Raw genomic sequence first — 12,814 nt, 5'->3', positions numbered from 1 at the left:
CAGGGGCCCAAGGACTTGGGGCATCTCCTACTGCTTTCCCAGGCCACAGCAGAGAGCTGGGTCAGACGTCGAATAGCCGGGACCAGAACCGGCGTCCATATGGGATGCTAGTACTGGAGGCAGAGGCTTTACCTGCTACACCACAGCGCCGAACCCAGCCTCTCCTATCTTCAACAAAGCCAAGTTCCCCAGATGCTTGGATCCCATCTCCACTGTACAAATCTCCCTTTCTCTCACCACCTTTGGAGCAGGGTTCTTAACCTTTTCAAAACATGGATGTTTCTTTCTGGTAACTTAGTGGACAATGTTATTTGAATGAATAAAATATATGTGGAATTATCATGGAAACCAGTTATACTGAAATACAGTTGTAATAGTATTTTAAAATTTTCTTATTTGAAAGGCAGAAGATAGAGAGGGAGAGATAGCTCTCACTCCCTGGTTCACTCCCCAAATTCCTGCAACAGCCAAGGCTGCGCCAGGCTGAGGCCAGGAGCTGGTAACTCAACCCAGGTCTCCATGTAAGTGGAGGAACCTAATTACTTGGGCCATCACCACTGCCTCCCAGGGTCTACACTGCCAGGAAGCTGGCGTCAGGAGCTGGATGCAGGGGTGAGATGACGTGCAGGCATCTTAACCGCCAGCTAAATGCCTGCCATGTTGTAATATCTTCAGCCACTGCTTGGGATACTCACAGCCCATACTGGAGTGCTGGTTGCAGTCCCAGCTACTTTGCTTCTGGTCTAGCTTCCTGCTAATACATTCTGGGAGGTAGCAGATGACAGCACAAGTGCTTGGGCCCTTGTAACACACATGGGAGACCCTGATGGAGTTCCTGGCGCCTGGCTTTGGCCTGGCTCAGCCCTCACTGTTGCAGCCACTTGGGGGAATGAACCAAAGTTGGAAAATCTCACGCTCAGGCCGGTGCTGTGGCTCACTTGGCTAATCCTCAGCCTGCGGCACCAGCATCCCAGGTTCTAGTCCCGGTTGGGGCATCAGATTCTGTCCTGGTTGCTCCTCTTCCAGTCCAGCTCTCTGCTGTGGCCCGGGAGTGCAGTGGAGGATGGCCCAGCTTCTTGGGCCCTGCACCCGCATGGGAGACCAGGAGAAAGCACCTGGCTCCTGGCTTTGGATCGGCGCAGCGTGCCAGCCGCAACGTGCTGGCCATAGTGGCCACTTGGGGGGTGAACCAACGGAAAAAGGAAGATCTTTCTCTCTGTCTCTCTCTCTCTCTCTCTCACTGTCTAACTCTGCCTGTCAAAAAAAAAAAAAAAGAAAAGAAAAAAGAAAATATCACACTGTCTATCTCTGTCTTTCTGCCTTTCAAGCAGTTGAAAATAAAAAATACATTAAAAATGAAATTTTATGAGCAACTTTGACATAATATATGTGCTTCTTTAAAAGATTGATTTATTTGAAAGAGTGACATAGAGGGAGAGACAGAGAGAGGGAGAGAGAGAGAGAGAGAGAACTTCCATCTGCTTGCCCACTTATCAAATAGCTGCAACAGCCGGGACTGGGCCAGGCCAAAGCCAGGATCCTGGAACTCCACCCAGACCTTCACACGGGTGGCACAGACCCAAGCACTTGAGTCATAACCTGCTACTTCCAGGGCATCCCAGCAGGAAGCTGGATCAGAAGCAAAGTAGCCAGGACTCCAACATGGGATGCAGGTGTCCCAAGCAGTGTGGCTCCACCCACTGTGCCACGATGCCCAGTCTTCTTTCTTTTATTTTTGTGTGTCCTTTTTATTTTCTAAAAGATTCACTCATTTATTTCCTTGACAGGCAAAGTGACAGAGAGCGGAAGAAACAGAGAGAAAGAGACCTTTCATCCACTGATTCACTCCCCACTCCCCAGGATGGTCCAGGCCGAAGCCAGGTGCCCAGAACTCCAGCCAGGTCTCCTCTGTGGGTGGTAGCGGTCCAACACTTGGGCCATCTTCTGCTGCCTTCCAAGGTGCATTGGCGGGCAGCTGCATTGGAAGCAGAGTAGACAGGACTGAAACTGGGGCTCCAGGATGGGATGTGGGCATCACTAGTGGCAGCTTAACCCCCTGTGCCACGAGGCCAGCCTGTGTGTCCTTTATTAACCCATTCAATAGCAAGATCACTGTGTTACTCCTGCGCTTGTCTCTAGGGTGTTTCTGGAAGAGACCGGCATCTGAGTGATGAACTAAGGACAGCAGGTGACCCTCCCCAGTGAGGGTGGGCATCAGTCAATCTTTTTGGGCCTTGAGTGGAATATAAGACAGAGGAAGGGAAATCTCAGATTCTCTGCTTGAGCTCACACACCATCTTCTCCTTTCCCTGGGCTCGGGCTTGCAGGCAGCCCAGGACTCGTTCCACGGGAGCCTGATTCTCAGGACTGAAACAGCCACCGGCTTTCTGGGTTCTCCCACTTGTAGCGCAGATCATGGAGCTTGTGAGCCTCCACAATCGTGAGTCAATTCCTACAGACCTCCTGTCACACACGGACACACGTCCTCCACCTCCGATCTACTGTTGTTCTTATTTCTCTGGAGAACCCTAAAAACACCATTTCCAGGTGCCACACCCCAGTATGACACCCACAGCTGAGAAGAGTGTGTCTCTCCCCATACGTCTCTTTATTTTTAACCAGTGAGGGGACCTTCCCCAGAAGTCTTCCCTCATATCTCCCTGGCCTGGGCTACACCATATGGCCCTGTCTAAGCTAGTCCCTGGTAAGGGAATTGTGACAACCAAGACTGGCTTGGATTAATTAATACCACGGAATCACTGGAAGGAAACGTAGAATGCAGAACAAAACCAGGGTTCTGCCTGCCACCGAGAGTGAGGGATCCAATCCTACTGATTCACCCTGGCTTTCCTTTGATTTTTCTTTTTCTTTTTTGGCTTGTTCCTTCATTTTTCTTTCCCATACCGTTTTCCCTCCTGCCCCTTAAATGTACGTTCTACCAGGTTGGCCCAGTCTGTGTTCAACCATCTCAACTCTGAAGATCCTCTCCAGCTGTACCCTCACATCTGCACCCCCTTCTCCCGGAAGGCCCTTCATCTCACATCTGGATTAATGCAAGGACTCGCCTGGCAATCTTGCCTCCTCTTTTGTTCTCTGGCTCTTCTCATCCGAGTCACTGACGCCTAAGAAAGGCAAATCTGATCCTGGCCTCAGGATCCTTCAGGGCCTTCTTTTGCCACAGGGCACACCCAGATGTGGCCCCTGCCAGCTTCTTCAGTTCACTACTTAAAAATTTCCATGTTCACCCTAAACTCAACACACCACAGCTGGCCTGCAGACACGCTGCTTCTTGCTCCACCAATTCTTCCAAATCTCTCCCTCCCTCTTTCTCTGCATAGACTCAAAAGTGCTTTTGGGGGGCCAGCGTTGCAGCACGGCTTGTTGAGCCAGCGTCGCATATGAGCACCAGTTTGAGACCTGGCTGCCCCACTTCCGATCCAGCTCCCTGTTAATGTGCCTGGGAAAGCAGTGGAGGATGGCCTGGGTGCTTGGGCCATTTGGGGATTAAACCAGTGGTTGGAAGACCTTTCTGTCTGTCTCTCCCTCTGTCTGTAACTCTACCTCTTAAATAAAAAATAAATAAAATCTAAAAAAAAAAAAAAAAAAGCCAACCTGGTGTAATATAGGTACATAATAAAAGAACAAAAGAATAAGCAAATGCTCCACAAACAGGATTGCTTTCAGGGTGATTCCCCCCTCCCCCGCCACTTGGGAAAACCATATAGAAAAACAACAACAACAAAACCAACCAAAAAACCACAACAAACCACAAGCCTTGGGGCCGGCATTGTGGCATAGCAGGCAAAGCTGCCGTCTATGACACCAGCATCCTATATGGGTGCCAGTTTAAGAACCGGCTGTTCCACTTGCCATGCAGCTCCCATGTTAATGTGCCTGGGAAAGCAGCATGGGCCCCTGCACCCGTGTGGGAGACCTGGAGGAAGCTCCCGGCTCCTGACATTGGCTTGGACTACACCGGCCTTTGCAGCCATTTGGGAAGTGAGCCAGTGGATGAAAGACATCTCTCTCTCGCTCTCTCTCTTTCTCTCTAACTCTGCCTTTCAAATAAATAATCTTAAGAAAAGACACAAGTCCTTTTATCCATTTTATAATCAAAATATGAATTAGCACAACTCCCTTCATATAAGCGTTGTTTTAACTTCTCCTTTCCTTCATTTTGAATGTCAGTCTCTGGGCTCACAGGATCGCAGCCACGAAGTGCACACTGCCCTTCCTCGCAGTCACGGAGACAGCCTCAATTCTCTACCTCACCCCCCTCCCCCTCCACAAGATACCTGTGCTCCTGCCTGCAGGGCAGGTGTCCAGGAAAAGGCCAGAAAGGACAGAACATCCAAAAACGTTCCGTTCAGCCTAGGACGTCCCGTAGAGGCGGTGTTAGTAAGGAGCTAGTTGTTAATGGCTGCTTTTTCAACAGAGCCAGACCAAGGCCTCCCAGGAACATCACCACCAGGACCTTATCATAACCTGGATCACAGCACTTGGAGGCACTCAGACTGGCCAGAACTGCACAGTCCACCCCTGAGCAAGCGGCCTTGAGACCCTGGATCTGAGGTTCCTGGGAAGAATCGTGAACCTGGGTCTCATGCTCAGCTTCAGCAGAGCTCAGATCTGACACTGAATCTACAGGGCCATGAATACTCGGGTTTTTATAAAATGTATGCAAAGCAACCACTCACTGCTTCTACCCTACCTAAACCCTGCCATGCACAGCAGCTGCCAACCTGTGCTTCGGCTCCGCCTGCATCTCGGAAAGATAAGAGAGCGGCTAACATGCGCTGAATCCTGAGTGGCCGTCGGGCTCCACGCAAAGTGCTGGTGACCCCTCTCCTATAAGCCACATAGGTCGCTGGGCCCCCGCAGAAATGGACAGCGCGCTAAGGGGGAAGACTTAAGGTCCGCCCCGCCGAAGGCCCCGAGGCCTCAGGTTCCAAGCGTTTGTGCCCCGTCCCCAGCAGGTCAGACAGGGCTTCTGAGAGGAGACTGGACACCCCGCAGCTTCTGCAAGCCGGACAACCCGCTGGCCTGGAAACGGATTTGAAGAGAGTGCTCCCGACTTCTGGGAGAGAAGTGGGGCAAGGTATGGGTGGGAGTCGGGAGCCGCGGCGAAGCGTCACCCTCCAGGGTCGGTCACACACACACACACACACACACCCCGGCCGCGGCTCGCGGTTCGCACGCAGGAGCCCGGCGCCCCCGCACCCGCAAGCAGACGCCGCGCCCGACCCGCCTCGAACCTCCGAGGGAGTGGCCGGACCCGCCCCGGCCTGGCGAGAACGCCGGGTCCTCGTGGGGGCGCCCGAGCCGGACGACGGCTGAGGACACGGCCGGGGCGGGGGCGGGCGCGCGGGGCGAGCTCCAGAGCCTTCCAGAGCCTTCCAGAGCCGCCCGGGCGGTGGGGCCTGGAAGGCGGCCGAGTTCTCTTTAAAAAAAAAAGCGAGCGAGAAAAAAGAAAACAAAAGCCGGCGTCGTCCGAGCGAGAGTCGGCGGCGCCCTGGCCTGGTCCCCCCCCCCCCCAAGTTTCGGCCCCCTCGGAGCGCGGCCTGGAACGCTCGGGGGCGGGCGGCGCTCTGCCGGCTGCTCCGTAATTGTTCCGAGACCGCCCGGAGCATGCATATGGAAGAAATAAAGTGGCTCCCTATCTCAAATAAATTCCAGATGCCCTGGAGACCTACCGGGGACACGCGAAAACTGTTGTGCGAGCAGGGAAGATACTGCGGGTAGGGGCCGGGGTGGGGTGGGGGGCTCCCTTAAGTTCTCGAAACAAACGGAAAGTCCGCAGTAAAACGGACAGCGTCCCTGTGGCCAGACACACTTCTCGATGTGAAGACGAGGCCCAGGCGATATCTGCAAGCCGTCCAAGAGTGGATGTGCGGAGCTGACTGCAAATGTCTAAGACAAACGGGCAAGGGCTACCCACGGGCAGGTCCCAGAGGAAGAATCCCCAAAAGGAAAGCGAGTGACCCTCGCCCGGCATCGCGACTGGGCATTCCAGCCTCCAGTTCCCCTTCACCTCTGTGGAACTGACAAAATCAGTACCCGGCAGCCCAAGAGCAGGTGCACCTGTGGGAAACACTCGGGCTGGGAAGAGTGTAGCGGTTCAGGAACAAATGGGCGACGCCGGAGAAGCCTCAAGTTGTGCAAGCCTGCAGAGACTTTGCGCTTCCTGTTGGCAGGCAGGCGGCTCCTGTGCTCCTGTGGTGGGGGATTGTTGAGAACCATCAAAACTGTGCATGTGTGTGGGGTACTATGTGATATCTCCAAACGCGTACATGGTGTGATGTTCAAACCACAGAAAACATGTCTGTCTCTGCAAGCATTTATCAGCTCTTCAGCGTTCTAGCTTTTTAAGAAAGCAAACAATACTTTACTGTCATCCATAGTCACCCCACAGGCCAGTGCAACACCAGAAGGCCTTTCTCCTGTCTAACTATAACTTAGTATCGGTTAATCACCCTTTCCTATCTCTCCCTTCCACTAATTGAGAACAATCTAACCTCACTCGTTTGGAAGTAGAATAAACTGCTTTTGTTTGTCCACTGAAATACTATACAGCAGTTAAAAGGGATGAACTAAATCTACCCATATTAACACGGCTACATCACAAAAAGCCCTAATATAAGGTGGAAAAAGCAAGTTGCTTTTCTCTGATATGACTTTGGTACCATTTATATAAATTTCAAAACACAAAAAGTAGATGGTAAAAATATAAAATCATGTTGTCTATGTCAACTTTCCGGTAATTTAGAGTAAAACAGAGCCTCAAAGATACCACTTCACACCCAGGCTATGATCAAAAGCTAGCAAGGAACAAGTGTTGCTGGGGATAACACTGGAACCCCTCAGCATTGCCAGTGGGAATGTAATATTGTGCAGCTGCTGTGGAAAAGAGTATGGTGATTCCTCAATTAGACATAGTCATCAACAATCCTACTTCCGGGTATATAGCCAACAAAATGCAAGCAAGGAGTTAAATAGATATCTGTACACCCGCGTCCAAAGGGGCACGACTCAAAATGGCCAAAAGGTGGAACAAGTGTCCACCAAGGTTTGAGTGGATAAACAAACGTGGTGTATCTGAGCCACGGAATATTATTCAGCTTTAATAGGGAAAGAATGGTGACTTCCAGGGTCTGCGCCGAAGACGGGAAGTTGCTGTTTCATGGGTAGAGTTTCCGTTTGGGAAAGAGAAAATGGAGGGTGCTGATGGGTACAGAACAATGCGAGTGTACCTAATGTCTGATAACCGTTGAAATGATGGATTTTATGCTGTATGTATGTTCAAACAATTTTAAAAATAGAAATTTAAAGGAAGAAAGTTGCCTCAGATCCAGCCCTGGCCTCAGCGGAGCCGACAGAGTCCTTAGAGCATCAGGACCCTACACCCGGACTACCTCGTGGACCCCGCCGTCCGCTCCCCACCTGCCCGCAGCCTAAGGTCGCGACCCTGCGAGCCCCCGCAAGTCTCAGGGCGCAGGCGCGGAGCGGTGGGCCGGCGGGGGCGTGGCCTCGCTCTGCGCCTGTGCCGAATTCCAGCTGCGCCTGCCATGGGGGAAGATGATGCCCAGGTTGGGCTCCGCGGCCCGGCGGCGGAGCAGACGCCCGCACTGCACACGCGCAGACCGAGCGCTCGCGTCGAGAGGCGAGGGGAGCGCGCGCTGCCCACGTCCTGCGCGCCCGGCTGCCGGGCGTTCGTCTCGGCCGTGACTCCCGCCGGGCCCGGGTCCGCAGAGCGATGCCCCGGGAGATCATCACCCTGCAGCTGGGCCAGTGCGGCAACCAGAGTGAGCAAGCGAGCTCCGGGCCCCGCCACTCTCTCGTTTTGCCCCTTCGGGGTCCACGCGAGTGCTTGGTACCCACCGGGCCCCCTCTCCCTCTCTCGTGAACCCCCTGCTCTACTGCGCATGACCACGCAGACCCTGGGCTGTGCCGGCTCCGAGAGCCGGCGTCCTGGGCGCACGCTCCCAGAGTGGCAGCCTCAGAGCCTAACGCCGAGCTGCCCAGGCCTTTCGGCTCTCGCGGACCCGGGCGTCTCCCCTCTCCCCAGTTGGGTTCGAGTTCTGGAAGCAGCTGTGCGCCGAGCATGGTATCAGCCCCGAGGGCATCGTGGAGGAGTTCGCTACCGAGGGCACGGACCGCAAGGACGTCTTTTTCTACCAGGTGCCCCCCGGGGGGCCTGAAGGGACGGACGGGGCAGGGGCTGGTGCTGGGGCCCCGCGGCTGGCTTGGGGAGGGAGGCCCGGCAGGAGCCCGAGTGGGGCTGGACTGGGACCTGGGCCGGCGGCGCTGGCTGACGGGGCCTCCCCTTCCCGGACTCTCGCTGGCAGGCCGATGATGAGCACTACATCCCGCGGGCTGTGCTGCTGGACCTGGAGCCCCGGGTGATCCACTCCATCCTCAACTCTCCCTACGCCAAGCTCTACAACCCGGAGAACATCTACCTGGCTGAGCATGGAGGAGGAGCTGGCAACAACTGGGCCAGGGGATTCTCCCAGGTGTCCAAGCCGGGGACCCTTGGATAGTCCCACCCTGGGGCAAGGCAGGCTCAGGCAACCTGGGAATTTGACCAGAGATTGCTGATACATCAGAGATAAAGGGATGCCTTGACAAAGGGACAGCCAGGGAGAGTTTTATGCACATTTTGTACAAGTCACAAAATATCATTTCTGCGTGGAGGGCAACAGCTGAAGCTCTGCTTCAGGGGGGCCACAAAGCCCTCCCCCGCCGCTCTCCCTTGTGGAATTCTTGTTGCTGAACAGAGAACCTTGGACCTGACTCTCTGCCATGTCTCTGTCCAGGGAGAGAAGATCCACGAGGACATCTTTGACATCATAGACCGGGAAGCAGACGGGAGTGACAGTCTTGAGGTGAGGTTCTCCCCAGCTCCCGTGGGGTGCAGTGGAGAGGGGCTGTGGCGTGTTGGGGGTCAGGTGGTGGCCCGAGCAGGTGCTGTGATGGTGGCCTGAGCAGGCCTGGGATGGTGGCAGTCCAATTCCAGGCCCATTTGTTGAGCATCTGATTTGGGATATTGAGGTAGATAAGGTGCAGTCCTTGTTCTCAGGGAAGCTGTAGCCTGGAGGGTATGAATCCCTCGGCCTGTGCCCAGGCCCTGAGCCTTCCCAAGGAGCCTCAGCCTGGATGGACACAGAGGAAGCCTTGAGGCACGAGTGTGTTGCAAGTGGGTGGGGAATGAGACAAGCCAGCAGCCTCCCCCTCCCCCTGCCCAGGTCCCTGGTCACTGCCTGTCCTTCACTCCCACACAGGGTTTCGTGCTGTGTCACTCCATTGCAGGGGGGACAGGCTCTGGCATGGGTTCCTACCTCCTGGAGCGACTGAATGACAGGTAAGCCAGTGTTTGAGAGGAGGGCATTAGCCCGGGTTCCCTGGGAGCTGTCTTTCGCCCCCTTTTCCTTCTGAGCTGGAAGGCCTGCCCCTACTGCTTTTGAGTCATAGAGACAAACCCACCCAGGTACTTTGGAAGCAATCAACACCTGGGGCGGGTACCTGGGTCCAGGGGGAGATCTAGAGTTTGATGCTTGCAGCTTATCTTGTTCATTCTGAAGACTGAGTTCAGCCCTTACCCTGCTACTACTGTACAAGAGCTTGGTGGCACACGAAAATAGTGGTGCCCATTGTCCCCACAGAAGACAGAGTGGGCAGTCCGGGAAGCCCTGTTGATTCTCTGTGCCACCCCCCCTTTCCTTCTTCCTCACCCTCAGGTACCCCAAGAAGCTGGTGCAGACCTACTCGGTGTTTCCCAACCAGGATGAGATGAGCGACGTGGTGGTCCAGCCCTACAACTCGCTCCTCACGCTCAAGCGGCTGACTCAGAACGCGGACTGCGTGGTGAGCAAAAGAGGGAGTCGAGGGCTGTGGGACCCCCTGAGTCACAGCCAGCCTGCCCTGCCCTGCCCTGCCCCTGCCCAGCACAAAGAGACCCACCAAAGCCGGACCCGTGGGTCAGACTGCGAAGTAAGGTCGCAACCTCCAGGGTGCTTACATGACTTTAGGCAGCCGGTCCCCCAGCATAGTGACTGCCTCCCTGTGCCACCACATATGCCCCTCGGCCCACTCAGTGCCTGCTCCCACTTCAGCTCCAGCGCAGGGGTCACTGTCTTAGTGAAACTTCGCTGCCCACCCAGTCAAGGTCAGCTTCCTTTGTCATATTTCAGGTTAACAGCACCTTTCTTCTGTTCTGTATTCAGTGTCAGCCTCCCTCAACAACTGTAGGCCTGGCGAGGGCAAAGACCATGCCCGTTTTCACTCTGTGGTCACTCCAGACCCAGGCACCAAGTGTGGCACGGGGGACACTCACAGATTTGTGTACTGCCCTCCACTGTCCAAAGGGACTCATAATACCCCCCAAAGAATGCTTTCCTTGTAAACTAACAAAGCTACTGACTGCCTTTACAGCTTAGTAGGTGCTCAGCCAATATTTCATGTCTATGCCACCCTCGTCTGTCCCCTCCAGGTGGTGCTGGACAACACGGCCCTGAACCGGATAGCCACGGACCGCCTGCACATCCAGAACCCATCCTTCTCCCAGATCAACCAGCTGGTGAGCCCACTCCTGCACTCCTTGCACTGGAAGTCCTCCTTGTGGGAGGACCATTGACGGCAGGGGGAGGGGGTCCTACCCAGGCCAGGCCCATGACACAGCACCCCTGTCCCCAGGTGTCCACCATCATGTCAGCCAGCACCACCACCCTGCGCTACCCCGGCTACATGAACAACGACCTCATCGGCCTCATCGCCTCGCTCATCCCCACGCCCCGGCTCCACTTCCTCATGACCGGCTACACCCCCCTCACCACGGACCAGTCAGTAAGAGCAGCCCTCAGTGTCCCGGGCCAGCTGGCCCTGACCTGGCCTCTCTCCTCTCCTCGCCGCCCCGGCAGCTGCCCATTGCAGCCCCCAGAGGCCTTGCACTCAGGCACTGGCAGAGCATGGGCCTGTCTCGCTGCCTTGTCTCCATCTTCCCTGTGCCCTGGGCTCCTGCAGGCCACGTGGCGTGGGGTGCGCTGTTGGCTCCTGCATGAGGACATGTCTGCTGAGCTGACGCTGGTCCTGCCTGAGAGGCCACACTGCTCCAAGTCTGCCGGGGACGTGCCGGCTCCTCTGGATCCCTGCACGGTGTCCCGAGTGCTGGTCTGGCCCCTGTGACCGCTGTCCCATCCCTCAGGTGGCCAGCGTGAGGAAGACCACGGTCCTGGACGTCATGCGGCGGCTGCTGCAGCCCAAGAACGTGATGGTGTCCACAGGCCGGGACCGCCAGACCAACCACTGCTACATCGCCATCCTCAACATCATCCAGGGGGAGGTGGACCCCACCCAGGTAGGGGAGGCCCCTTCCTCCTAGCCTGAAGCCTCAGGGGCACAGAGAGGCTGCCACCTCCCGCTGTGCCCACCCAGGTCCACAAGAGCCTGCAGAGGATCCGGGAACGGAAGTTGGCCAACTTCATCCCCTGGGGCCCAGCCAGCATCCAGGTGGCCCTGTCGAGGAAGTCTCCCTACCTGCCCTCAGCCCACCGGGTCAGCGGGCTCATGATGGCCAACCACACCAGCATCTCCTCCGTGAGTCTGGCCATCCTCTGTTCCACCCTCTGCCTTCCCCTAGTTGGTTCTCAACCCCTCCCCGACCTATGCCGGCCCCTATCCTGGAGTTTTCTGTTTCTTCCAGCTCTTTGAAAGTTCCTGCCAGCAGTACGACAAGCTGTGGAAGCGGGGAGCCTTTCTGGAGCAGTTCCGCAAGGAGGACATCTTCAAGGACAACTTCGACGAGATGGACAGGTCCAGGGAGGTTGTGCAGGAGCTCATCGACGAGTACCACGCAGCCACCCGGCCGGACTACATCTCCTGGGGCACCCAGGAGCAGTGACTTCCCTTCCCGTTCCTCTTCCCGGGTGGGAAACAGCCTCCATCCCTGGTTCCGCTGACCCAACCCCGCCCGTCAGCCTCTCTGGGTCATCTCCAGCCCAGGAGCTGGCCTACTTCCTCCCTCTGTGCCCTGACCCTTGATATGCTTGTTCAGCTCTAATAAAGTAATAAAGCGTGCTTGTGAGCATAGTCAGGCTTGAGCGGAACCTGGGGGATGGTGAAGGATCTCCAGTGTCCAGGCACGCGATGGGAAGGTGGCCCCTGCCTGCTCTAGTCCAGGTCTCAGTGTCCAGGGTTTCCACTGGTGTCCCTTACCTTGAGTCTAGCTGTCTTACTGGAGTCAGCCCTTCTCTCAAAATTACAGAGGATTCCTGGGGTCTGCTCTCTCCCCAGTGCTCACGCTGCTGCCCTAGGGGGACCAGCATTGCCCCACCCTCCTCCCTTCGGGACGGAGGACGTGGGGTCTACTGAAGCGGGGCCCGCTGCATTCTGAGCAGGTCAGGAAGGCCAGGACTCGGGGTTTCCAGCGCCCAGAGCCTTCAGAGTGCTGGGAAGCAGGAACAGAACTTGAGCAGGGATCAGCCCACCCTGAGTTACTGTTCCCAGCCAGGGAGTTCTTAGCTCTTTACCCTGCCCCATGCTCCTCTCCGTTCAGGGCCAGAGCAGTAGGCACACCAAAGATGGACCCAAGCAGGGCCCAGGAGACCAGGGTAGGAACTGGGCAGTGCCAGTCCTGATGACTCACTGCCCTCCAGCCTCAGAGATGCTGGGAGGCCGCCCCTCCGCCACTCGATGGCTGAGGGATGGTGAGTAATTGCCAGCTTCCAATACTGCCCTCTTGCTGCCCCACCCACCATGCTATGGCAACATACTGGCCAGGAGCAGGTTCATTCCAGAAGGTCGAGGAGGGTGGGGCTGC

At 56.0% G+C, this 12,814-nt stretch overlaps 1 protein-coding gene across 1 annotated transcript; it reads left to right on the top strand.

Moving 5' to 3' along the window:
- The first annotated feature begins 7,677 nt into the window (after positions 1 to 7,677).
- On the top strand, positions 7,678 to 12,102 carry TUBG2 (tubulin gamma 2). The gene is made up of 11 exons (XM_062215666.1): positions 7,678 to 7,802; positions 8,066 to 8,178; positions 8,346 to 8,513; positions 8,817 to 8,885; positions 9,282 to 9,361; positions 9,738 to 9,864; positions 10,490 to 10,576; positions 10,693 to 10,842; positions 11,201 to 11,353; positions 11,431 to 11,592; positions 11,699 to 12,102. Exons 1-11 carry the CDS (start codon positions 7,754 to 7,756, stop codon positions 11,894 to 11,896), a joined length of 1,356 nt encoding a protein of 451 aa, XP_062071650.1. The 5' UTR covers positions 7,678 to 7,753; the 3' UTR covers positions 11,897 to 12,102.
- Positions 12,103 to 12,814: the final 712 nt, after the last annotated feature.

The sequence above is a fragment of the Lepus europaeus genome, chromosome 18 (assembly GCF_033115175.1).
Source record: "Lepus europaeus isolate LE1 chromosome 18, mLepTim1.pri, whole genome shotgun sequence".
NCBI lineage: Eukaryota > Metazoa > Chordata > Mammalia > Lagomorpha > Leporidae > Lepus > Lepus europaeus.
This window is presented reverse-complemented; position numbering and strand designations above follow the sequence as displayed.

Bases quoted from the DNA above. Each gene is read 5' to 3' on its own strand.
- TUBG2 (XM_062215666.1), top strand. From the start codon at position 7,754: ATGCCCCGGGAGATCATCACCCTGCAGCTGGGCCAGTGCGGCAACCAG. The intron at 10,577-10,692 runs GTGAGCCCACTC...CCCTGTCCCCAG, and splicing joins TCTCCCAGATCAACCAGCTG to GTGTCCACCATCATGTCAGC. The intron at 11,593-11,698 runs GTGAGTCTGGCC...TGTTTCTTCCAG, and splicing joins ACCACACCAGCATCTCCTCC to CTCTTTGAAAGTTCCTGCCA.